Here is a 25192-nt window from a genome sequence, read left to right as displayed (position 1 = left end):
ATATATTACACTAGGTTAATTTTATGCTAGATATAGGTAATTCTATACATATATTAGGGTCACTTAAGTTACTTTTATGATGGCAGAGGTGGGCAATAATTATTATCAATGATGTTGGAGTTTATCGAATTCATGACTTGATGTTTCTACTTTTGCAAGAATTATATAATTTATTTTTTAACAACATGTGACACAAAATGGTAAATTTGAGCGCAATCTCCTCCTCGATATAAATTTGCTCGGAGCTTTGTATACTCAAAAGTCCCGGACTGTTTGTACATACCTACTACATCGGTTCCTAAATAACTGTCGCTTTTAGTTTCCATGCCGTTAGTTTGACTGGATTTGTAGAAAATGTGTGCAATATTTATATTTACAAATAAATTTATAATGAAAAATAGATTCAACGATCTATGTAATGATATTAATTTTGTACCATAAAATATATATATATATATATATATATATATATATATATATATATATATACAGGGAGTCAAAGTTGTTTCTTGGAAAGCGAAAACGACAGTTATTTATGGACATAGTGAGTATATATATGCAACACCGCTTGCAATGAGATCGGAGATCAGCATTGTTCCTTTTCAGTGAACAGTGTTTACGACTGATATGCATCATGGTGATGGTTACATGAGAAGAAATCATCAATAGAATACTGCCCAGTGCTTAAGTACACTGCATCTGGATGGTGAATGGATTTTTCTCCAGCAAACAAGGAGTCCAGCTGGTGGCAACACGTTGACCCCAGAAAGATACTTGAAATGCTTGTGTCTTTTTGAAACACAAATGTGACATGCTTTAATTCGTATTGTGTGGGCTATTATTTATCAAGTTTATTTTAAATATAATTTATATACAAACGCTAATACACATGTACATATCCTGACTACTATGAGCACATACACACTCTGTTCTATGAGCACCTTTCAAAGACTGATATTTTTTGTGTTGACAAAGTCACCACACATCTTGTAATGGATGGGCATACCTCCTACTAGGCTACTACTATAAAAAAAAGTAACACTATTAGTTAAATATTAGATAAACTATAAGAATACGTCAACCCATACCAACTAAAGGACTTGAACCTAAATGATCATGTAACCCAAACCAAATGAATGACTTGAATGAACCTAAATAAATACGTTCAGCCCGTTATTTTCAATTAGGTTGCGCTCAGCGTAGAGGATCGAAAAAAAATATGACTGCTGTAAAAGCTTAAAGGATGCTTGGCTCTCATGATTGACAAATATATAACAAGTGTTAGGATAGTGAATTATTTGAAAAATGGCTTTATTATACGAATAAAGCGTCTGAAATTTTTAGGGGTCTGTTTAGAACACAGGAAAATTTTTCGCTCCTGTATTTTTTCTATGAAATTTCTGTATGATTCCTATAAAATTTCTGTATGATTACAAAAATTTCTGAGTTTCAAATAGGCCTTTAGCACTCTGGAGATGTAAAATAATTCAGATGTTTTCTTTTTCCTAATAATGTCCATCTTCCTTTCTCTATCACAATTAATTGACGGTGCTTCTCCAAGCAGCGATTTTGGCCCACCCGTTTGCAACACGTCATGTTGGTTCGTATAGACCTTTAAAACATCATCTTAGTGGTTGTATGCCTTCAAATAAAGTTACTGTTCTTGTGTAGTATAATTAAGCGGTATATTATCATTGTACATTTGTACCTATAAAAAAGGAACCTCTATACCCAATCGCACGTCGCGTTTGGATTGGATATATCACAATCACATCTAGCTAGCTATAGCTTCGTGTCCCTGGATCGATGAGCAACATGGCTATCCATCTCTTCTATCTCAGATGGCCCCGGGCGACCGGCATGGCACGACAGCAGCAACAGAGCGCAAATGACACATGCCATTGTTCGCACACTAACACGTCACCGTGTGCCCCCGGCGATGAGCGCGATACATAGGACACGTCGCCCACTACTACACAAATAATTTTACGAGACAATACACTTTTATTAACCGAGATGGTCACAAAATTCAACCGCCTCCTGAAATACTCGGCGATTAATGGAGGCGATCGTTTTTATTTACGGAGGCGGTCACCTCCAAAAAAAATAGATTTATGGAGGCAGGCACCTTAAGATAACCGCCTCTAAAAATGATCTATTTTCGGAGGCGGTCGTCTCAGGGTGCCCACCTCCATAAATCTATTTTTGGAGGAGGGCACACTATAATGTCCGCCTCCTAAAATACAGGCCCAGCCCCCAGCTCAGACTGCCCATCTCGGCCTGATATCACGCTCATGGTATATATACCTAGACCTAGGGTTTCATTCACTTATCTCTCTCATAGCCCCTCAGTCGCCCTTCCCTCAGCTTGACGCCTCCGCACCCCGGCCCCTCACTCGCTGCTCCCTCTCCCTCACCTCTCCCTCTCTCCCATGGCAGCCCCCACTCGAGGCTCTTCCCTCTTCTCCCCCACGGAGCCCGAGCTCGGGCGGCGCACGGGGTGGCTAGCGGCGCATCCCTCTCCCTCTCCGGCGGTGCATCTCTGTCTCGCGAGCTCGGCCGGCGCACGGAGAGGCCGCTGGCGCATCCCTATCCCTCCCTGGCGGTGCATCCCTCTCCCTCAAGCTCGGCCGGTGCACGGGGAGGCTGGATCCGGCCCCGACGTAGGCGGATCTGGCGGCGGTGGGCTCCACCACGGCGGATCTGGCGGCGACAGGCTCCATCATGGCGGATCTGGCCCCGGTGTAGGTGGATTTGGCGGCAGTGGGCTCTACCACGGCGGATCTAGCGGTGGCGGGCTCCACCACGGCGGATCTGGCCCCGACGTGGGCAGATCCGGCCCCGGCGAGGGCAAATCTGGCGGCGGCAGGCTCCACCACGGCGGATCTGGCCCGGCGCGGGTGGATTCGGCGGCGCGTAGCCCAAATCTAGGCCCAGGCCCAGTTCGTGCTTTGGGTTTTTCCTTTTTTTGTCTTTTTTAATTTATTTTTGGAGGCGGGCAAAGCAACCGCCTCCATTAATCTGGCATTAACCGTGACATTTGATTGGAGGCGGTTGCAATGCCCGCCTCCATTAACTCATTTCGCCCGTCTCTATTAAAATTTCTGTAGTAGTGGCCGGAGGAGCCTCGCCGGAAGCGCGATACGCAAGACACGCCAGCGAGGTCTCTTGAGACCCGAAACCACGCCCGGGAGGGGCCCGTCAGGGCGTGTGGCAGCTATGGGCTGCCCTAGCCGGCCTGACCACTCTAGGGCTTCGCCGTCGTTGAAGCAACGATCATTGTCGACAACGAAGAACGAGAAACAATAGTAGGTTGGAAGACATGATAAAAGATAAAAGTAGATGTATATTGATAGGTTCGATTGTTTGCAATCGACCGTCACCCTTTATATTTATAGGGAGACCGGTCTTTCCGTTGAGTCATAAACAAGACTTACGAACGTATTTTCCTAAACCCCGTTCGGCCATAAACCAACTCCGAACAGAATACATGCTATTCTCTCGTAAACAAGATATGGCCCTTTCTACTCAGCCAATCACGTGAGAGAACTTCAGAACAATCACGTGTGCATGCATCTCCGATCTTTACTTTCCATATACTAAATCCCAACTCCAACTTCGATGCCGTAACTGAGCATACTCCTTTAATCTTGATATCGGCATGCATCATCCTTTCTTTATCCACCTACATACAGCTCGATCGTTTCCCTGTACGTGTAACTGCTTCCATGTAGTTGAAGTCCTGGTCTTGTACTCTAAACACAATTTGTTCATGATAATTGATAGCCGGGTAGCAAGTGCATGCTATGCTAGACACAGCTAGCCCAGGCACACAAGTCTGCATAATATCAGAAAGCGCCTCTGGTATTGCCTAATAAAATATTGAGCCTGTTCGCTGGTTGGTTTCTGGGTTGATAAGCCTGGCTGGTGCTGCTTTGTTGTGAGAAAAAAAATACTATTGATTGGCTGATAAGCTCTGACTAAAACCAACAAACGAACAGGCTGACTTGTCTGGCCGATGCAGAAAGACGTCTGCCAGCGATGCATGCGTATCTTCCTCTATCTTAAAATTGTCTTGACTAGTTAAATAATTAATCGGCACAATAATAAACAATAGTATATAGCAGCCGAATTAATTAACTAATGCAAAGGACTAGACTATCCTATATATTCTCATGTTAAAAACTATCTGAGCCGAATTTGAGTGTCAACAGCCATCTGTGGACACAACGTTTTCGTCGTTTCGGGATTGCTGCTGCAATGCAAGTGACGTCACGTGTGGTCTGCTTACCGGCGGGCGGCGGCTTAAAAACAACTGCAACCTTTGCGGGGCCTCAGTTTAAAAGGGACTCTAGAAGGGAGAGATTATTAAATTGAAGTGATCATATCACCAATTTTTTCTGCATTTTTTTTTAATTTTTAACAACCACTAATTCACCATTGTTATGTTAGGTCATGGAAGTGTTCGTGCTGCTTCCGCCAGCGGCACCATGGAACCGGCGAGTGCCACTAATTGCCCCTCCAACAACAATTCGGCTGGTCACTGCCACTTAGCTTCGTTTTTTTTTGAGACTCACTAAGCTTTGCTTGGAGATCATAGGTTATTAGAGCCTGTTTGGATTCCACGGGCTAACAACTAGTTGCTAAATTTTAGCTCTTGAAAATCCAAATAGGAGGGCTAATGAGTGGGCTATAAAGTTTAGTCATAGCCAGTTGTTAATAGTTCACTAGTGCTTCAAACCCAACTAACAAAGGCTAAAAGTGATACATCTAACAAAAAGTCTCTATCCTCTATCCTCTCTATAGCCGGGTGAGAGAAAAGGTAGGAGGGAGGGGATTTTTGTCTAGGAGCTAATTTTTAGCTAAGAATTCAAACAGACAACTAGTTGATTAATTTTTAGCTGGCTATTTTTAGCCCATAGCTAATAACTAGTCTTATCTAAATAGGCCATTAGTTGGTTGCACGACATCACCAACTATATATGGACAACTAGCCAGCTTCGTGTCATGGCTTTATTTAGCGGGAAAGTCACTTACCTGGACAGACAGTACCTGCTGACATGAGAAACAATAATTGTCTTTTTGTTCCTATGCTGCTTCTTAGGTAGTTTTCATCAGAAATAAGCTAAGAGTCCTAAACGTCAAGCTTCTTAAAAGCTTTTCTTAATAGCACTTCCTAATTTTACACTATCAAATCCATAAGCCAAAAAGCCACGCATGAGGTGCATCTTGGGCTTTTTGCTCACCCTTACGTCCCTTCCTCACCCACATGCCTCTATCCCCATGGCCCACGCCTCCGCCTATGGCCTAACCTTTTGTCGTCATCCTTTTCTCCTTCTCTGCCCTCTCATTCGGCTCTGACCTCCCCTCCCCCACCTCTCTTTTTTGCTCTTCTGACCTTATCTCCACCGCTGCCCTATCCTCCGCCTCTGACCTCCCCTCTACCGCCACCCACTCCTTCACCGCCTCACGGTGCAGGGCGTGTCACCACTCATAGCCTTCGGTGGAAGAGCTCTTAGAGTCCATCGCCTTTAGCTCACCTACCAAACTCCTAAAGCTGGCACCTACAAGCTCCCTTCGTCTTTATCGTCGAGATCTGCGACATTCGGCCATGGAAGCTATGCACATTCTGCTTCCACTGCTCCCTCGACGCTATTTGATATCTCTCCCCCATTTTTCATAGCTCCCCTCTCACATGGCATAACCGAACAATCTATGTTTTTCTTTACACTGTAATAGATAGCGTTGCTTTCTGATTACATTAACGTTGCAGGTCGGCTGCTTGCAGCTCTGATATGATCATTGAACCAAACACCGCCTAAGTTTCTACCATGGAAGCACAAGTAGGAGGAGCTTGAGCGTGTTCTCAAGGTTGGTAACGAAAGAGAGCGTGACCCCTTTCTTTTTTAACACAAAGAGAGCCGTGACCTGTGACTTGCCTTCCTGTATTCTGCGAAAGAGAGACGCGATTTGGGCTAGCGGATCAATGACTTGTTGCCTCCTTCTATTATGGCCACGACTTGGGCCTCCCTCTATTTTGGCCCATGAGCAAGTAAGTAACCCACCCGGCCTCTCTCTCTCTCTCTCTCTCTCTCACTTATCCCAAATCCAGCCAGAAGCCCACACGACTCCCGATCCTATCAGTTAGCGGTGGCCTCACCGGCGGCTAGCCGGATTTGACTTGCGGCTGCCGCCGCCCGCCCGCCTTCGGCCGTGCTCGCCCACCCCAATCTCCGGGCTCACTACTACCAGAGACTTCCTTGAATCGTCGATGAGCGCCCAAGCGAGCCCGTGACGGTTGCTTCGAAGCTCCGTTCTACGCCATGCTCGCCGCCGCCGCCACGGCGGTGGCCGTCCCTCCCGCGGCTTCTTATTGTTTTCTGGCAAATAAGGCCAGGTACGGCGGGTGGTTCTTGAACCAGCCTTTTCCTTTTCTCAGGGAGATGTTCCTTGATGAAAATTCGTTTGTAATTATTCTGTCACAGGAAATGTAGGATTTCCTGGAGCTGTCGGGCGGCAAGAGTCGAGGCTGGGTACCCCCAATTGGAGGTGCGCATTGACCTATTTCGCTGCATTCTTTTGATTTTTTTTTAGAGTTGGGGTGCTCCCAATTCGATCTAGTAATTCAGGTATGCTAAGATGGTGTTTGGTGTGAGTGGGCTGGTGTTTACTCCCAGAGATTACCAAGTTGTGGAATGTAGGTGAGCTTTGGATCTTCAGTTGCACCAAATATCCGGCGGTGTGCCTGGAACACAGATTTGTATTAATTTTACAACAACCTTTGGCATTTTAAGGATAGGTGTGGCAATCAGATTGCTCAGGTCCAATAAAGAACCAGTGTTGGGAATCGTCATGCATGACTTAATAGCTTACCACATTGCTTTCACAGTTTGGTGTTCCTAAATCCCTCCAATGTTGCATACAATGCATCATATTACTCTTTTTGTCTTTTCTGCTAGAAGCTCGCATGACTACATACATCTAGAAAAAGAGTCTTCCAGCTAGTAGCATCTGCACAATATCCCATCCTAAATATACAGTTCGTCCTTTTAAATCGATTATCAAATAAATTGAACCACAATTTCTTTCAGGTGAGAAAAGTCACCTATCGACCTCCTGGAACTGAACAGAACTTGTTGAAAGAAATTAACCTCTCTCTTCGGGAGAAAAGGCAAGCATATTTGACCTGGCTTAATTATATTTCTGGTGGCTTTTATTTATTATATACCTAAGTCTGTATTTGTGCAGTTTTGGTTTGATATTTGGACGGAGTGGGAGTGGAAAGACCACCCTTTTGCAGGTACGCATTGAAGTGCTGCATAACATTACTAAATTTCCTTGTGATCTGTCTTCCATAGTTCCATCTTAAAGTAAAATCTTGGTTTCACAGCTTTTGGCTGGTCTATCAGAACCTACCTCTGGGTCTATTTGCATTCAGAAGTATGATGATGCTGGGAATCCTATTGGCTTGCCTGAGCTGCTAACTTCTCAACGAGTTGGAATTGTATTTCAGTTTCCTGAGAGGTTTGAACTACTGCTTTCATGAAAGTTATGCAAAAGTGGACATGCATACCTATAAACTGTGGTGGTTCAAAAGTTTACTGAACATAAGGACTATCATCATCTTGTTGTAGGTATTTCTTAGCAGATACTGTACTTGAAGAAGTTACTTTTGGATGGCCTAGGCAAAAGGCGGACCTCCTATTAAAAGAACAGCTCACTTTAAATCTTCAAAATGCCTTTAACTCAGTAATGCTTACCTCACAAAATTCTATATGCCTAATGGAACACCTTTACCATTTTTAGATTTACGAAATTTCTTGAAACACAAATTCTTTTGCAATTTAACTTGATGTCATGTGAAACATACTAGGTTGGTCTGACAACCATCTCATTAGATGAAGATCCACAAGCTCTAAGTGGTGGATTTAAGAGGCGACTTGCTTTAGCAATTCAACTGGTATTATACTTTTTTGGTTTACTACGAGTTGATGTTCAATCTCTCCACTTTATTGTTTTTTGGCCGTGTCCGTAGCTTCATGGTAGTGGCCTGGTGGTTTTGGTTGTCGACCTTATTTTTTTCTATCGAGTTTGTTAAGCCTCTATCTTTTTTAATTTTCTATAGGTTCAAACTCCTGATCTGTTGCTGCTTGATGAGCCACTTGCTGGTCTAGGTATGTGATTATATATTAATCAGATCAATTGTACATGATTAAATTACTATATTGATCAGATCAATCATTGAACATCGCTTCAAAAGTTCAAATCTTGTTCACTCATTCATCTCTGCATGTGCGCAATATCATCTCCGTTACCTCTTTCTAGGATTCGTGTTAAGAAGCAAACAATATGCTGAAATTCATATATTTGTAGTGGACATGTTTACTAACTTCATATTTTAAATCTCAGATTGGAAGGCTCGGGCTGATGTTGCGAATCTCTTAAAGGACCTGAAGAAACACCATACCATACTGGTTGTAAGTCACGATCTAAGGTAATTTTGAAGGGCGGGCCTGGTGCAAGCGGTAGAGTCTTACCGCCTGTGACCGGAAGGTCCCGGGTTCGAGTCGCGGTCTCCTCGCATTACCCTTCCCCAGACCCCGCACAGAGCGGGAACTCTCTGCACTGGGTACGCCCTTTTTTACAGTTAATGGGAGAGAACGTTTTCTATTTGTATGCCACATGAAGAATAGCAAAGCAAATGGTTGAGAACAACAAAGTAAATGATTTATGAACCAAGATGGTCTTTCTGTGCATCCATTCTGCTGAAAGGAAACAGCTTCTAATGACACAGATAACTGTCAAATTGCCTTATTCAACATAATTTGCAAGGAACTATATCCACTAGTGGATTACTCATGGCGAATGGAAATGGGGGGAAGTTTGAAGGAGGAAGCTTTGCCTGTGTAAACATGTGCTTGTCGGTATAGCTGTCAGACATGGTGGCATGTACATATTGGTCATCCGAATCTAGTAAGATCAACTACTTTTAAACTTATATTTTGTCAGCTCGGAAATTTCTTGAAGATACAATGGAGTCAGAGGTGGCTGTGAATGAGTTATTTGGTAATACATGGTGACTTGTGCAGATGGAGAATCGGTAGACGAAAAATGCTAGAAAAATTCAATAGAGGGATCACGAATGTTAGTTCTGAACTTTGACTGCTGAAATGGAGAACAGTCTGTGATGTAGACATTGTCGAGGTACTGTGATCGTTGAACAGTGCTATTGAAATTTGGATTCAGGATCTTAGGGATAGCTCCTTTGTTGCACACATTCATAGCAAGGGTTGCAGAAGGCCTGCACACTTTGAAAGGTGGGGTCAAAATGATGCTGATGATGGTTCGCAAATGATACTTTGTTGACATTTACACTGAAGAGATTCAGAGGACATCATTTACTTGCACTATCAATAGTCAGCATCATTCACAATTTGTTGTTTCTGACAAACTTATTTGTCTGGAAGAATATATGACGCACATGTAGATTTTTCCTCCAAAGATCTTTGACCTGCTGTTACCACCACTTCTCTCTATGGCTTCTGAACATGGGAGGAGCAATCTCAGTCATATACGAGCCTTGGTTCAAAATGGTGAGCAAAATTCTCTTCCCATTGTAAATCCAGGCATACATTTTGTGCTTAGCACGGTATGCTCTTCTTATGCTTCAGCTTCAAGCCGTTTTTATATATATACAATATTCAAAAGTCGTGTTGTAAATGGGTACTCACTTTTTACAAACAAAGTAACCTACTGAGGGTTACTTGTGCCACATAGTTTACCTTCAGCAATGTCCATGCGTGTTCAAAACAAGAAAGTTTTCTTTGCCTTCTAGACTCCAGCTGTCGCCTTCGTAGCTCATCTTTTTCCAACCATTGTAAACCCCACGTGTTTAAGTACTGTATTTTTGATTGATTCGGGGACTCTGAATGCTATGCAAGTGATGCTATCCAAGATCCCTGTAAAGAAGCCAACGGATCTTTGCAAACAGGACACCTCTGCTGGTCCATTCGAAGCTTCTGGCAGGAAGGCTCCAGGAAGCTGGGGCCTTGTTTAGATCATCTTCAAATTCCAAGTTTTTTCACTCTCTCTCCATCACATCAATTTTTAGCCATTTGTATGGAGCATTAAATATAGGTAAAAAAAATAACTAATTGCACAGTTTAGTTGGAAATCACGAGATGAATCTTTTGAGCTTAGTTGGTCCACGATAGGACAATATTTATCGAATAAGACGAAAGTGCTACTATTCATCGGGTTGCAATTTTTTTGCAATCTAAACATGGCCCTGATCGAGTTGGAAAGATTTGTTGGTTGATCGGGTCACTCTGCCTGCTGGACAGATTGGTGCTGTGTTTTTTTCCACATGAAAGGACCTTGCTACCTGTTGGTCAATACTTTATCATTTTCCTTGTGCTGCTTTCCTTTGGTCTGTTGAGGCTTTGGACATGTCGGCGTCAGCTGTCAGATCACTACAGGTAACCTTGTGACTTTCGAAAGAAATTACCAACGGTGGTTACATGGAGATAACCCAGTGTCCAACCAGTTATATTGTTGCCGGTTTATGTGGTCTACTTAGGAGCTCTGTTTAAGTAAAAACATCGCTTTATGTGGTACATGTACCTTGTCTTAACGGTTAAGAAAGTAATAAAAAAATTAGGTCATGCCATGTTCTTTGGGTACCTTGAATATTAGTAAAATGGATAGATGTTTCTCAGAGATGCGATTACCTCATGTATAGACGTATATCTGAACACCAGAAAATTGTATGAACAAATATGTTGCGCCAAGAAAATGCTTCTAAGATTACAGCTTAGTATTGACTTTATTCAGTTGGTAAATTGGCAAGGCTTTATGGTAAAAACTGTGTTAGAAGAAACTTGAAACAAATCTCAAGGAGTAAGGACTGAACTCAGTCGAGTAGCATATATGACCTACTTTCAGAATCCTGATAAAAAGTAGAAACGTGGCCTATTCATTGCATTCACCTGGTAGTCTATTTCTTAAATACAAAGTAGGTAATTTTATTTGCAGAAATCAGCAAGGTAGGAAACTGCTGCTTTTTATCTGAAAACCAGGTTCTCCGACAGCGAAGAACTTGCGTGGTTTTGGATCCAGTTACGGTTTCAAAGACCATATATGTTCCGGCTTAAAAAAATGACGAATAGATCAATAATATGTTTCCTCAATCCTCATCCATCTAGTAAGATGTTACTCCCTGCTTTCAAATTGTGGCTTTGTTCTGAATCATTTTCTAGTTCTGACCAAATGTATAGAAAAATAAATCAATACTATTTACAACACTAAATTAGTTTCATTCAATCCATCATGCAATATGTTTTCAGAGTGCACTTTTTGTATTGTAGATGTCAATATGTATTTCTAATCTTATATAAACTTAGTCAAAATTATAGAAGTTTGACTTAGAACAAAATAAAAATGACATAATTGAAAATGGATGGAATACCATATATATCTCTATCTGTTTAGTAGTACAATTGTGGGCATGGCACAATTGTGGTCACTATCGGTATATAAGGAGCACAATATGAAAAGGGACAGATCACAGATGAGCCTGACGGGAAGGGTGAACCAGGCCACTTGAAACTTTAGCCTCTCTACTAGTCCTAATCTTTACAGAACAATTTATTCACGCCAGTACGGAAAGTGCGCAGCCGACCCAAGAGGGTGAGGGGTTGAAGTGAATTGGGTCGCAAAAAACTTTACACTACTACACTAACTCTTTTCGAAGTAGGCCAAATGCTTTCAAAAGTAGACCACCAAATATGTTGGAGTTAACTAAATTATTTTTGGAGGGCTACCGATGCTATACTAGTCACAATGGCTAATCTTTATGTGGTGGAGCATGGCACCTGTGAGGTTAATTGGTGTTGTCTTCTAGATCTTATTTTTACTCGTAGTATTGTATGGTTCTCTTGGTTAATCTCGAGTATGATATAGTGCCAAATGATGATTTGAATAAGTAATGGATATGATTACGAGCTATAAAACAAGGAATATGAACGAATAAAATACCATTAATAACTCCAAATAAAAACCATATAATTTTTTTGTATTGGATTAATATTTTTGTGATTCAAATGAATTAGTATGATTTTTTAAAAACAAACCAGTTCTCATAAAGTGCAAACCACTTTTGAAACCAGCTCATGTCCTAATTGGCCAGGTATTAATTGATAGTAGAGTAGTGGTAAAAAATTTCTGATTTTAATGCTGTATGCTAAAAACAAACTCAAAAAATAGTTAACTGGCCAAAAATTGACGTTTCCCTTATATATAACAGTAATACTTCATATTGATCATCAGCAACAACTTCAAAGTGGGCATGCACGGTCAATTACTTGCTAACTTCAATTTACGCAAGCTAACGACTTTCTATGCCTTCTATAAAAACTGGATAGGACAACACACCACCCTACGAGTCCTAATAACTCGACATATGAGTGTATGATATGACTATATGATATGAGTCGTTTTATTATTGTAAAGAAAAAAAGAACACAAGAGCTATGGAGAAGCACGTTTGCTGATGAATGGGTTGCCCACTGCGCGCGGCACCTCAAAAATGTCATCATGTCAGTCTTATGGAATCCCCTACTAACCAGCTAAACTCATAGGAGATGGGAAAGTTGAAGTTGTTACAATCCAAGGATCACAAACTGCGGAACTGGATATGGTTTTAAAAAAGTTGGCTGGTTTTTGGAAGTAATTCCCTAGCAAGCGTTTACCAAAACCCTAGAACTTGACTAACAAATGTGGATAATATAAGAAACCATCTTAGTCGTCACAAAATACGTACGTGGACACATGTTGGGATATATGCATGCATTCTATGTGGTTCTAGTAAAAGATAAGGATAAGATCTTGACTATGAGTTATGGAAACTCTCTGCATGCAACAGATGCGTTAGCTCATAGGATAAAAGTTAAAAAAAGCCATGCATACTTGTCTAAAACAATTATTATTATTAACGACGGTTGAATACTTCAACGAAATAGCCAGGCACCTATTATTTGATGCCAGCCTGGTTAGTTCCATATCCTTGCCTGTGCCCTGTGGCATGCAAGGAATGGTCACCTAATATTGATTTAATTTCATTTTTGTTGGACCATTTCCCCAAGAAAATTCTGCACGGTCTCAAAATTCTGGAACGGGGTAGCGTACGTATATGGTGAAAACTACTGTGCTTTGCCAACTAGGCACACCGGATACAGATCCTATTTAGGTGGTGTTTGGCAGGGTTCCTTGTGAGGGAACTCCTCCGGAGGAGCAAGAGCTATTTTGGAGGAGTCACAATTTGTTGCTCCTCCGTTTGCTCCTCCAAAACGGCTCTAGCTCCTCTGTTTTTCGCTGAAAAACGGCTCCTTCAGTAAAACATTTGGTAAGGCTATTCTAGAGGAGCCGGAGCCGGAGAGGAGCCCTGTCAAACAGACCCTTAGTTATTGCAGGCTGCAGCTACAGTAGAGACGGCATTAGCGCTAGATCTGAGCTTTTTTACATCCAAGAATCAGAGGCTCTTGTTCTTATTCCCATCTAGGTCTCACCACAATATTCATACTTCTGAGGAGCAGCTATAGTACCAGTAGTTCAGCACTCGCTTGTCTCGCCTGCATGATGACCAGCAACTTGCCATCTTCAGTTTCTCCTTTTGCATTATTATTTTCATCTCTAATCGAATGCACCCTCCTTCCTCTTCATTTGAGGTGCATTAACCAATTTGCATTGATTTGTAATGCTTTACCTGTTCCAGTTCACGAACTGGAGCCAGTGCATATGTGAGTCCTAGATATGAGCTGATGCCACCTCTTCAACACATACGATAGCAGAACCGTCCAATTTATAAGAGCACAAGTACAATAGCAGCCCGCAAGCGGTCGCGCTGTCATACTTGGGCCAATATAAACCCGGTAGTCCATCGAGTACCACGAAGGGTCTCGATTCAACCAACATACAACCAAGATCGTACATGATTCAACATACATGTCACACGTTACATAAAGTTCACAAATACAGTTCCATACATCAGAGTACGATTAAAAGTTATGAGGCTCGCAACAGGAGAGGAGTGACTGCGGCGCTATCGGTGGAGAGGAGTGAGTGAACTGAAACCCTAAACTCCTAAAGTGCTCATTTTATATGGAGACCAGTTATTGGGCCTCGCCCTGGGCCTGTTGGGCCTCGGCCATTTACCGTGGCGGGCATTATAGGATGCCCGCCACGGTAAATCGATTTACCGTGGCGGACGTCTTAACACGTCCGCCACGGAAAATATATATTTTCCGTGGCGGGCATCTTAAGACGCCCGCTACGGTAAATCGATTTACCGTGACGGGCAAAAGTGCCCGCCACGATAAATAAAAAATGCCCGCCGCGGTAAATCGTGGCATTTACCGCAGCGGGCGAAAATAGGTGATCGCCACGGAGTGCAAAAATGCAACGCTGCGCATAATCTTTTGTGTAGTAGTGAGATGTTTATGTATTACATATTCCAAATACTAATTCTTCAATAAACTCAATAAAATTGGTTTGAATCGAACTTTGCATTCTTTTTTTTGGAGAGAGATAGTACGGTATCTGTCTAAAAATTTCCAATTCTAGATTTCTTGTTGAAAATAAAAAAATCTAGGTCTGAGTAATAATAATAATAATATAAGTCTGTATATAGAAGATAAAATCAACATCTATATAAAATCTATACCATATATCCGTTGGATCGATGCGGTGCCACTTTGCGGCTTTGTCCTGTCGTATGGCAATGTGCGCCAGCTTTGTCAGTTCGCATGCCTTGACCATAGCATAGTTTCCTTGGTCTCGGTGGAATGGAGCCTACAGTACGTATTTATTATATACTAGTTACTCCATACGAGTGCTTAACGGGCAGTTCGGCTTCACTGTTCCCGATTGAAAATACTGTTTACTTTCTCACGGACTCCTCCAAACATCACATATGTTTTGCAAAATATTTGAAATTCTATCTTCGTGGAGACTGAAGGAGGGAGCAGTAGGCCTCGGAGTAATATATATATATATATATATATATATATATATATATAGACACAGCTGCCAAGTCGCACTGTAGACTCGTGAAGGGGCGGCTGAGCTAACCACTGATGTGTTGTTAACATGCTGCGACTGGGAGGACCTGGAAAGGAGCGCCCCCCCATCCCGGGTCCCGGCCCCGGACCGACGACGTCTGCGATGCGCGGCCAGCGAATCGACCACGGCTGACTGGTAACCGCGTGAGGAATTGGGCTAGCCGATGGGCCCGCACGGCAGCGAGAAAGGCACGTCCATGCATGACTGGAAAAACATGCTAGCTAGCTAGCACAGTCGACACGTTGCTGTTAGGCAACAAACCGTGTGCCAGCCGGCTGGTTTATTACCGTTTCGATCAGTTCAACACATGACAATTGATCGGATGCATGCATGGCACAATTGACAGGAGAATATGTGCAGGTGCAGCTGGTCCTAGAGAGAGAATGTCGCTGCTGCTTGAGCTGGCTGCAGCGGCTCCGTACCACGCCACGCGTGCACGACTTGGACTGCGGACCCAGAAGTTCTCGCCTGTTTCCGTGTTCCTGAGAACTGACAACCGTGTCTGCTTCCTGCGAAACCGGGCAGGAATTTTGCTCCGCGCAAACCGGTCGTCATTGACCGATCGATTTCGCTTTTGCTTTATTTGTTGCTCAGGCATTACCTCCTTTGTTCACCCTGTTCGCTTGTTGATTTCAGCCAGCCCAAACCAGCCAGCCAACAATATTTTTCTCTCATAATAAATCAGCACCAGCCAACCCAAACCAGCCCAGAAACTAACAAGCGAACATGCCGATTGTTCCGATCCAATACTACTAAATATGTGTGTTTAATATTTTTTAAAATAATTTCATTTAGAAAATTCATGCACGCGCGTTCAACTACATGGAAATCACCGATTCCAAACTTGCAACAGTTGCAGTTGCATATATATATATATATATATATATATATATATATATATATATATATATATATATATATATATATATATATATATATATATATATATATATATTCAGTAGCCAGCTACAAAAATAAGTTATTCTGTAGCCACCTCCATTTACGATAATTTTATATAATAGTTTACGATAATGTCTATACATATTTACGATAGTTGGGTTACTATAATACATGGGGATATTTACCATAACGTTATAGTAAACCACTTAGTAAGGAGTTACTATAATCTCGTAAATTAACATAGTAATTATCATAACTCAAAGTGGCTACAGAATAAATTATTTTATAGCCAGCTACAGGGTAGTAGTTCTATATATACACATATCAGCCTAGTATTTTTGGTTGGGTTAGGCCCGAGACCTTGGTAGACCTTGGCTTGTGTAGCGCTGACTCGTGGGTATAGCGAGCTGAGCAGTATCCGTTACACACTCTAACATAATTTAATTGAACTGATTTGATATTATAGATATATGTTGGTACATTCTTCTATAAACTTGGTCAAAGTTTAAAGAAGCTTGACTTAAGACAAAAGGACAGTAAAACTATAATTTAGAATGGATGGAGTATCTTCAATTTTTAGGATTCCTAGCTATAAGTAGGTCAAACTATATTAACTTTTGGATATTAAGATACAAATTATTACTACCTCAGTCCCAAAAAAATGCAATTCTAGGTGCGTCCTTTGTTAAAGTATGTAAAGTTTAACTAAATATATAGATAAAAATATTAAAGCCTATGACACCAAATAGATATACTATAAAAATATATCTCATGGCTGATCTAGTGATACTTATTCGGTCTCATAAATATTGATATTGTTTGTATATAGTTAGTTAATCTCAACACACTTTAATTTGGTATTATACTAGAATTGTATTGTTTCTTACACGGATGAAGTACATAGTTTATAACGACATATAAGATAGACAGTACTAGATCAATCACCATGACTAAGGACTCAGATATATGTAATCACTTTTATCTGAATGTCATTTTCTTTATAAAAATTATGGTCAAAGTCCTACCCTGTAGACTGTAAGTATCACTACGGGGAACGGGAGATTTGCCGTGTGCCTATGGCACACGGCAAATAAACAAAAATACTCGGCAAACCTTTCGCCGAGTGTAACACTCGGCAAAGGGCACACGACAAAAATTTATCGGCAAACTCACTTTGCCGAGTGTTTTTCGTTGGGCACTAGGCAAAGACGTCGCCGAGTGCAAAAAAAAAACACTCGGCAAACATTTTTTGCAAGAAATAAAAAATAATAATTTGCCCCACGCCGGACGCCACCCGCCATGGCCACCACGCCGCCACCCACCACGGCCACCACGCTGCCACGCCCGCTGCTACCCCACGCCGGACGCCGCCCGCCACCACGCAACCCGCCGCCACGCCACCCGCCCGCCACGCCGCACGCCGCATGCCACCTGTCGCCACGCCACCCGCCCGATCCGGAAGAGGGGAGGGGCGGCCGCCGGGACGTCGTCGGATCTAGGAAGGGGAGCGGACGCCGCTGGATCTAGGGAGGGCACGGGACGCCGCCAGATCTGGGGAGGGGGCGGCGGCCGGGGGAAGGAGGGGCGGTTGGGCGGATCCGGCCGGGAGGGGTGGGGCCGCGCGGCACGTGCAGGGAGAAGGGAGAAGGGGAGGGGGCGGCGCGGCGCGTGCGGGGAGAAGGGAGAAGGGGAGGGGGAGGCGCAGCGCCTGCGGGGAGAAGGGAGAAGGGGAGGCGCGGCACGTGCGGGGAGAAGGGAGAAGGGAGAAGGGGAGGGGGTGGCGCGGCGCGTGCGGGGAGAAGCGGGAAGAGGGGAGAAGGGGAGGGGGCAGCGCGGTGCGCGGTGTGCGGGAAAGAGGAGGGAGGCAGTGTTTTATTTCCAGAAAATATATTTTATTCCTTTGCCGAGTCTCCTAGATCTGGGCACTCGGCAAAGTATTTTTTTTTATTTTTTTTCTTCTCCTTTTTTCCCAGAAAAGATATTTTATTCCTTTGCCGAGTGTCCTAGATCTAGGCACTCGGCAAAGTTTTTTTTCATTTTTTTTCTTCTCCTTCTTTCCCAGAAAAAAGATTTTTTTTTCCTTTACCGAGTGTCCTAGATCTAGGCACTCGGCAAAGTTTTTTTTCATTTTTTTTCTTCTCCTTCTTTCCCAGAAAAAAGATTTTATTTCTTTGCCGAGTGTAAAAAAAATACTCGGTAAACCCTCTCTTTGCCGAGTATTTTTTTGACACTCGGTAAACCTACTCTTTACCGAGTTTTTTTTTTGCCGAGTGTTTTTAGGGAAGCACTCGGCAAAGAACTTGTTTGCCGAGTGCCCGATAGAATACACTCGGCAAACGTAAAAACACTCGGCAAATTTGACGTTTCCGGTAGTGTATACCATAATAAGTGATATGTAAATTGAACCAGTGGGAATAAGTTGCATATCATACAAATACTTCTAGCTAGACAACCGTGACAGTCTGTGATCACAAAATATTTCATTTGTCGGATACATACCCACTGAAATGACATGTGAGAACGCTCAGATTCTCTGATGGAGTAGTTCCGTAGAAGTTTCCAAGAAATTCATGGGACCTTGGCCTTGTGGTCAACATCTATCGATCAATGTTTTGCTTTGACCCAGCGCAAGCTATAGTACTTCAAATGTTCAAATTAGCTTGAGATTTTGAGCTTGACACCCAAGCTACTAGCTAAACCGTTCCACGACAACATACTTGCGCTGCTGAGTGTGGCTGTTTTAATTTGTATTAAACAAAGTTCATTAGATTGGAAGATAATGTTTCTTAAAGGTATGACAATGGGCTTGTTGTCATATGGTTGAGTTTGTAGCTTACTGAGGGAGACAATGCTTCCTCGCAGCATCTTTGTTCACCAATATGAAACCATATGCATTGAAAATTCATTCATCAAACATGCGCTTATGATAGGTAGGGCCTTTTCATTTGTCACATTTTTTACGACTATTAGGTTTTGGAAGAAAATAATGTTCCCAAAAGCTAAGACCATGCCCTGTCTGTCAAATGGTTGAGTGTCAAATGGTTGAGTTTGTATAGTTTACTGCGACGATGCTTCCTCGCGACGTCTTTCTTCACTCTTCATTGCGAAACCCATGCATAGAAAATTCATCAAAAAACGTGCATTTGAGGGCTTCTGTTTTGGGCCTTTTCGTCTGTGACACCTTTTACTTGTGCGTTGTGCCCCCACGAGCATGACTGCATACCGCTCAACAAAAAATCTTGCCCCGATCTAGTAGTCTTTACTTGTACATAGGCAAATCCATCATTGGATACAAAGTACCTGCAGCTAGCTAGATTCTGTTCCCTGCAGTCAGTGTACAGCACGTGGAGAAAAATTTTCAAGATGTCGAATAATGGATTTAGTAGAATTACCATCCCGGTTCATCAGATTCCCAATCCAATTGGGATCGATGCATGCATGTCTGCCAAACTTGCCTCCTGCATGGTTGCACATATTTACACATGTTACAATTTTCAACGCACGCATATATCTGGTACTGAGAGGCTGACGAACCCAACCTATATTAGCGCGCGTTTAGTTCGCGAAAAGTGCGAAATTTGGCTACTGTAGCAATTTCGTTTTTATTTGGCAATTAGTGTTCAATCATGGACTAATTAGGCTCAAAACGTTCGTCTCGCAATTTCCAACCAAACTGTGCAATTAGTTTTTATTTTCGTCTACATTTAATGCTCCATGCACGTACCGCAAGATTCGATGTGACGAGTACTGTAGCACTTTTTGGGAAAACTTTTCGCGAACTAAACAAGGGCTTAGCAATTGATAAAGTGCACCTGCAGTAACCGTGGAACGGTCAAAGGTAGGAGCTCGTGCGGATTGGTTACCTCACATGCATGCACGGACAAGCAAGCCACCATCGAGAGGCGAGAGGCTGCTGCCGCCTGCAGGCACTCACTCTCCTACGCCACTGTTCCTCGTCCAAATAAACCCCGCCCAGCCCCGGCGTCCGCATGCACCCACAACACCAAATCTAGCCCGCAACCTTTACATTGGCTGGCTGCCCAGCTAGCTAGCTATAGGCTCCGTGCCGTTCACGACAACCAAACACGCAGGGGAAACTCACAGCCGATACTGCCCATCTCTCTCTCTCTCTCTCTCTCTCTCTCTCCTAGTCTTCTAGGACCTATAGAACATCTCTCTCACACAAGTCTCCATCTCATGACGCATGTGTCTGATTTGTGTGGAATGTGCAGAGCACAGGAAGCTGCCTTTACTAGTCTACAGGCCGGTCAAAGTGAAGGATGCATGTGAGCCAGAAAAAAAGTAGCAAACGCCCCGGCAGGTTAGCATTACCATTATACTAACCACCCTCTATATAACCCTGGTTGTAACTTGTAAAACTCTTTCAGCCTCCCCTCTCCCTCCCTCCCTCCATCACAAGCTCTCTAGCTAGTTTCCGCGCCCGGCACGGCGGCGCAAAACTAGCCAGCTGAGCTGAGCCATGGAGAATTATCACATGCTCTTTGGGGCGACGACGCACGTGCAGCCCTCTTCCGCCACTCCCAACTCCTACAACTTCATGGCCACTGCTGGAACTGGAACCAGCGGTGGCGGCTTGCACGACCATGACCGAGGCCAGCACAGCGGGCATGGTGGCGGATCGTCGTCGTCCTTCTTCGCGGAGCTGTCCAACAACAACGACTCCAAGGATGGTGGTGCACCAGTAGCAGCCGATAGTGGCCGTGGGGAGTCGTCAGCTGCAGCCGGCGAGGTGGACAGGCCGGCGGCCAGGAGGAAGGGGGACAAGAAGGAGCGCCGGCCACGGTACGCCTTCCAGACGCGCAGCCAGGTCGACATCCTCGACGACGGCTACCGGTGGAGGAAGTACGGCCAGAAGGCCGTCAAGAACAACAAGTTCCCAAGGTTAGTACGTATTTGGTGCACAATTCATAGATGGTACAGTCAATAGTCAAATTCTTCCTCATATATAGTACAATCAAAATGTTTGGTGTTTCTCATCAACGACTACTATGTATGCATGCCGATCCATTTTTGTGATCGATCGGCCTACGATTTTGATTTTCTGTTGCTGCATGGGGATTTATTTCGATTACTGGTTTAATTTGGTGTGATGCGATTCCTTTGTTTTTAAAAGTGTTAATAGTAGGGCTGGGCCGCAGAAAGTAGGTGAGGTGAGATGGAGTCCCAGTGAATCTTCCAAGCTCTGCTAGTGGTTGCTTATACATACATAGGAAGGACAAGTCTCATCTCTCATCCAGCATCCTCATCATCTAGATGAAAACGAGTCCTAGTTTCATTCACATGTTTTTGCTGGTGGGCATCGATCATTCAATAAATAGGAGCCCGATGGCGATCGAATTTGACCGGAAGTTATTTCGTCCTCCCACGGTTAACCGCAGCATATATTCTATTGATTTCGCTCTTGGATTTATCGATGCTTCGTTAGCTACTAGTTCAAGCTAATTCTTCCGTACGTCGCTGTCTTTTATATGCTTCAGAGAACAAAAGTGGTTTCTTTGGGCATCCAAAGGATAAGGCCACCCTTCTTTTTTTCAATTTTTGGGCCATAAAGTTCACAGATTCAGCATCAACTGTTGCTGGAGGTGCTTCAACACTCCAAAGACTTCAAATAATTTATTAGACGAGTAAATTTGACGCAGAAAAATAACTACATATATGGAGTAAAGAGAAATGTCCAAAAGTAAATTTATTTGACCACTGTGTCTAAAAAAATGCAACTATGTAGGACATTAGCGTTTTCTTTTTTAAAATTTACAAGATCAAAAGGACCTTTAATTTGCCACTCCAAAAGCACTTAATGCATGCCTTCCTTCTTCTAAAATTAAGGCTTCTTCATCAACATGGGTCTATGGTTTTTTTTTTCCTATCCTTGCTCGACTCCTCTTTCTTCTACGAAAAAGTTTGCCATGACAATCATATATAGCCATATATACTCTATACCTAGACACGTTAAGCAAGAACTGCACATATCCCTACACACATCATATGTGCATCAAGGACCACAGATGTAATACTTACGTTTCATTTGTTCATGTCTGTGCCAACCATCTATGCTGGCTAGCAAAACACTAACTGAGAGTCTGAGAGAACCAAACAGTAATTACGTCATGAACAAAATCTGATGCATGCAAGCACATATAGTATTACGCTTTTAAATTGTTATTCATCACTTATATTGGCTGCCGATTGGAGTTTTTTTTCATGATGAACATAGATAAGATTAAAACTGACCATGCAACTATGGAGACATTTAAGATTTTGCATTTGTAAGACATAATAAAGCCTTTATCATGCCAAAGTAACATTGATATGTGGTATATATGAATTTGGGGAAAGGATATATATACTGCAAATTCGTAAATCCCACATTGAATTTGTCGTTCTTTAAATAAAAGAACAAAAATAATAACTATTAGTGATGAGGTATATTATATATAAAATTTTCTAAAAAATAGTCATCGTGCTTCGGCGGATTATATATCTACACAACTCTAGAACCCTCGGCATATCCATTTTCAACTCATACTCCTATAGAAATAGAAATATATAGAAACACTTAATATCACACAGATCAATGCTGATTGTAATAAGAAAAAGGGACCCCTTTTTATTGCATTCACAGAATTAAGCATGCAAATAATACATTCCTCTATCTTATTTCTACGTCCAACAATATAATGAGAACAAGGCCAATTAAGGAGCAGCAATTAATGAACAGTGCAATCTTCTAAATGAAGACATTAGACCTCACCACAACTTGAAATTGCAGATAACTTATACATTCTTCTTAGAGAGAAATGAGTGCATGCTTCCACCGAATATATAGGTTGACATACTTAGTCAAGCAACAATACAGAAGCTTGATACCACATATACAAAGCCAAACATGTTCAGCTTTTGTGTGCATCCGTTTGTACATACATGCATGGATATACAGGCATATATCTCTTTCGTGCACATTTTCACTTTGTTTTGCTATTACTTTCTTGATTCATGCACCCGGAGTGAACTAATTCTTATTCTTTTCGCACGCATTTATGGATGCAGAAGCTACTACAGATGCACTCACCAAGGGTGCAACGTGAAGAAGCAGGTGCAGCGGCTGTCAAGGGATGAGGGCGTGGTGGTGACCACGTACGAGGGCACCCATACACACCCCATTGAGAAGTCTAATGACAACTTCGAGCACATTCTCACCAATATGCAGATCTACTCTGGCATGGGATCAACCTTCAGCAGTAGTAGCCACAACATGTTTCACTGAATGAACCGTCCAAAATCACTTCAAGCATCCATGCACCGTGCAAACTAAGAAACAAAATCGATCCATAGATTTTATTAATTTGTACATTAAGTCTTTAGATGTTTAAGAGATAAATTAAATAAGCGTGATTTGGTAGCTATATGCAGGTATTGCTCACGCAAAAGTTCTTTTTCTCTTCTTGATTTTCTTTTGTTTTTAATTTGCAATTGTAGGCCAGGGATAGAGACTGATATACACCCTCAGAAATTTAAAAGATGCTGGATTACATTACAATTGAAAATGGGATACCTCTCAGGCCAGGGCACCTTAATAAGTGTACTACTTCGTTGTTCTCGATCGATCATATCACATGCGCGCTTACATGGAAGAGATCGAATATATTAGCACTAGTGTGTCCATGTGTTAGCAAATTTACTTTCAGGGGAAAACAATCCACTACTAAATATTTTCTTCCATCTCACTAAATTGGCTTGGTAATAAATGAGGGGCACAGCTAGAAAATGATGCTAGCTGGGGAAATATATATATTGTCCAACTGTTTGCCCAAAAAAGTTTGAAAGTAATATATATATCATAACAAGAATTGGTCAGGTGAAATTATTATCAAATTGTTTTTTATTTTCTCTACCGGTACCCTATTTTATGCTTTCACTCAGCTTAAAATCATATTTGTTGATCTTTTAGTCCATTTTCTGATTTGCTTTTGGTATAGTGCACCCTAAGAATTTCTTTTAGTGATGCGCGGTATGGTGGTCAACCTCGGCCTAGCTATGTGCCAACATCATAATTAATCAATCACAGCTCTTTAGACCAAAATTTAGCATTTTCCTACTGTTAGAACTTGGAGCAAATGCACTAGACTGCAGTCACTGTGCTTCCACTACTAGAGAACAGACTTTAGAACGATGTCCCAATTTAGCATTAGCCTCGGCATTTTTTTGCCCCCGGGACTAAAGGACCCTTTAGTCCCGGTTGGTAATACCAACCGGGACTAAAGGTCCCTGCCCAACGGTCGTCCGCGGGGCAGGGATCTTTAGTCCCGGCTGGTATTACCAACCGGGACTAAAGGTTTACCTTTAGTCCCGGTTGTAATACCAGCCGGGACTAAAGCTTTTAGTCCCGGTTTGGGTTATTCTCCGGGAATAAAGATTAATATTTAGTCCCGGTTTGGACCCCTAACCGGGACTAATTATCCCGGCCTATAATTCTGCTCAATTCTTCCTCCCCGAGCCCGAGCCATTCCATTATTCAAACTCACTGCCTCTGTTCTTCAGCTTGCTGTTGTTCTTGCACTCTCCCCCTCCATTGGTGTTGCTCTTCGATTTTGGAGGTAACAAACTTAATCCTCTTATGTTTTATCAGTAGCTTATCTCATTTTGCAATGTAGATGCATGTGTAACTTTATATGTTGGACTTTATTATGATTTTATATGTCATTTTTAGCTCAAAATCACATGATGATTTGCATATATGTTTGGATAAACAAAAGTTAAATTAGTTCATCAAAATCACGCCTTGCTCGTCCTCGCTGGAGCACGCGCCATTCTCGTCCCCGGTGGCTTACGTGATCTTAGAATTAATTTTTCCATGAAATAAAAAACTTAGAAAATTGTTAGAAAATTGTAGAAAATCCGTACTAGTTGAACTTGCGGACCGTGTTCATCTCGGCGAGCATGTTCTCTGCCGAGCGGTAACGGACGTCAAGGAGGAGCTTTGATTCTACGAGGGAGAGCGGCAACGGTCGTGGAAGACCGTGTTCCCTTTCTCGTAGAATCGGAGCTCTTCCTTGGCCAAGTACGGTGCCGTCCGGTGGAGAAATGCTCGCCGAGATGATCACGTAAGCAAGGTCAACTAGTACGGATGGTTATTTATTGAAACATGTTTTTGAGC

The 25192-nt window shown here is 42.5% G+C and overlaps 2 protein-coding genes across 4 annotated transcripts; both read left to right on the top strand.

The window, feature by feature from the left end:
• Positions 1-6109: 6109 nt before the first annotated feature.
• On the top strand, positions 6110-10038 carry LOC136485039 (ABC transporter I family member 11, chloroplastic-like). 3 transcript variants are annotated; one of them, XM_066481986.1, is made up of 11 exons: positions 6110-6397; positions 6486-6549; positions 7092-7171; positions 7249-7300; positions 7391-7524; positions 7635-7749; positions 7874-7960; positions 8126-8174; positions 8410-8494; position 8530; positions 8833-10038. In XM_066481986.1, exons 1-11 carry the CDS (start codon positions 6324-6326, stop codon positions 8908-8910), a joined length of 819 nt encoding a protein of 272 aa, XP_066338083.1. In that variant the 5' UTR covers positions 6110-6323; the 3' UTR covers positions 8911-10038. The 3 variants fall into 3 exon arrangements, 2 of the variants coding, with proteins under 2 accessions (XP_066338083.1, XP_066338082.1); XR_010766305.1 differs by having other exon boundaries at positions 8410-8973; positions 9090-10038; XM_066481985.1 differs by having other exon boundaries at positions 6495-6549; positions 8410-10038.
• A 10329-nt stretch (positions 10039-20367) lies between these two features.
• Positions 20368-24232, top strand: LOC136485038 (probable WRKY transcription factor 75). Its single transcript, XM_066481984.1, has 2 exons — positions 20368-20919; positions 23086-24232. Exons 1-2 carry the CDS (start codon positions 20498-20500, stop codon positions 23300-23302), a joined length of 639 nt encoding a protein of 212 aa, XP_066338081.1. The 5' UTR covers positions 20368-20497; the 3' UTR covers positions 23303-24232.
• The last annotated feature ends 960 nt before the right edge of the window (positions 24233-25192 follow it).

The sequence above is a fragment of the Miscanthus floridulus genome, chromosome 10 (genome assembly GCF_019320115.1).
Source record: "Miscanthus floridulus cultivar M001 chromosome 10, ASM1932011v1, whole genome shotgun sequence".
NCBI classification, from domain to species: domain Eukaryota; kingdom Viridiplantae; phylum Streptophyta; class Magnoliopsida; order Poales; family Poaceae; genus Miscanthus; species Miscanthus floridulus.
Note: the sequence above shows the minus strand (reverse complement) of the source record. Positions and strands in the feature narration are given on the sequence as shown.

What these genes read in the sequence shown, in the direction of transcription:
- LOC136485039 (XM_066481986.1), top strand. Translation starts at nt 6,324, where the DNA reads ATGCTCGCCGCCGCCGCCACGGCGGTGGCCGTCCCTCCCGCGGCTTCT. An exon ending in CTGGGTACCCCCAATTGGAG is followed by an intron (nt 6,550 to 7,091) that starts GTGCGCATTGAC and finishes AATTTCTTTCAG; the next exon opens with GTGAGAAAAGTCACCTATCG. An exon ending in TTCAAAATGCCTTTAACTCA is followed by an intron (nt 7,750 to 7,873) that starts GTAATGCTTACC and finishes GAAACATACTAG; the next exon opens with GTTGGTCTGACAACCATCTC.
- LOC136485038 (XM_066481984.1), top strand. Translation starts at nt 20,498, where the DNA reads ATGGAGAATTATCACATGCTCTTTGGGGCGACGACGCACGTGCAGCCC. An exon ending in AAGAACAACAAGTTCCCAAG is followed by an intron (nt 20,920 to 23,085) that starts GTTAGTACGTAT and finishes TTATGGATGCAG; the next exon opens with AAGCTACTACAGATGCACTC.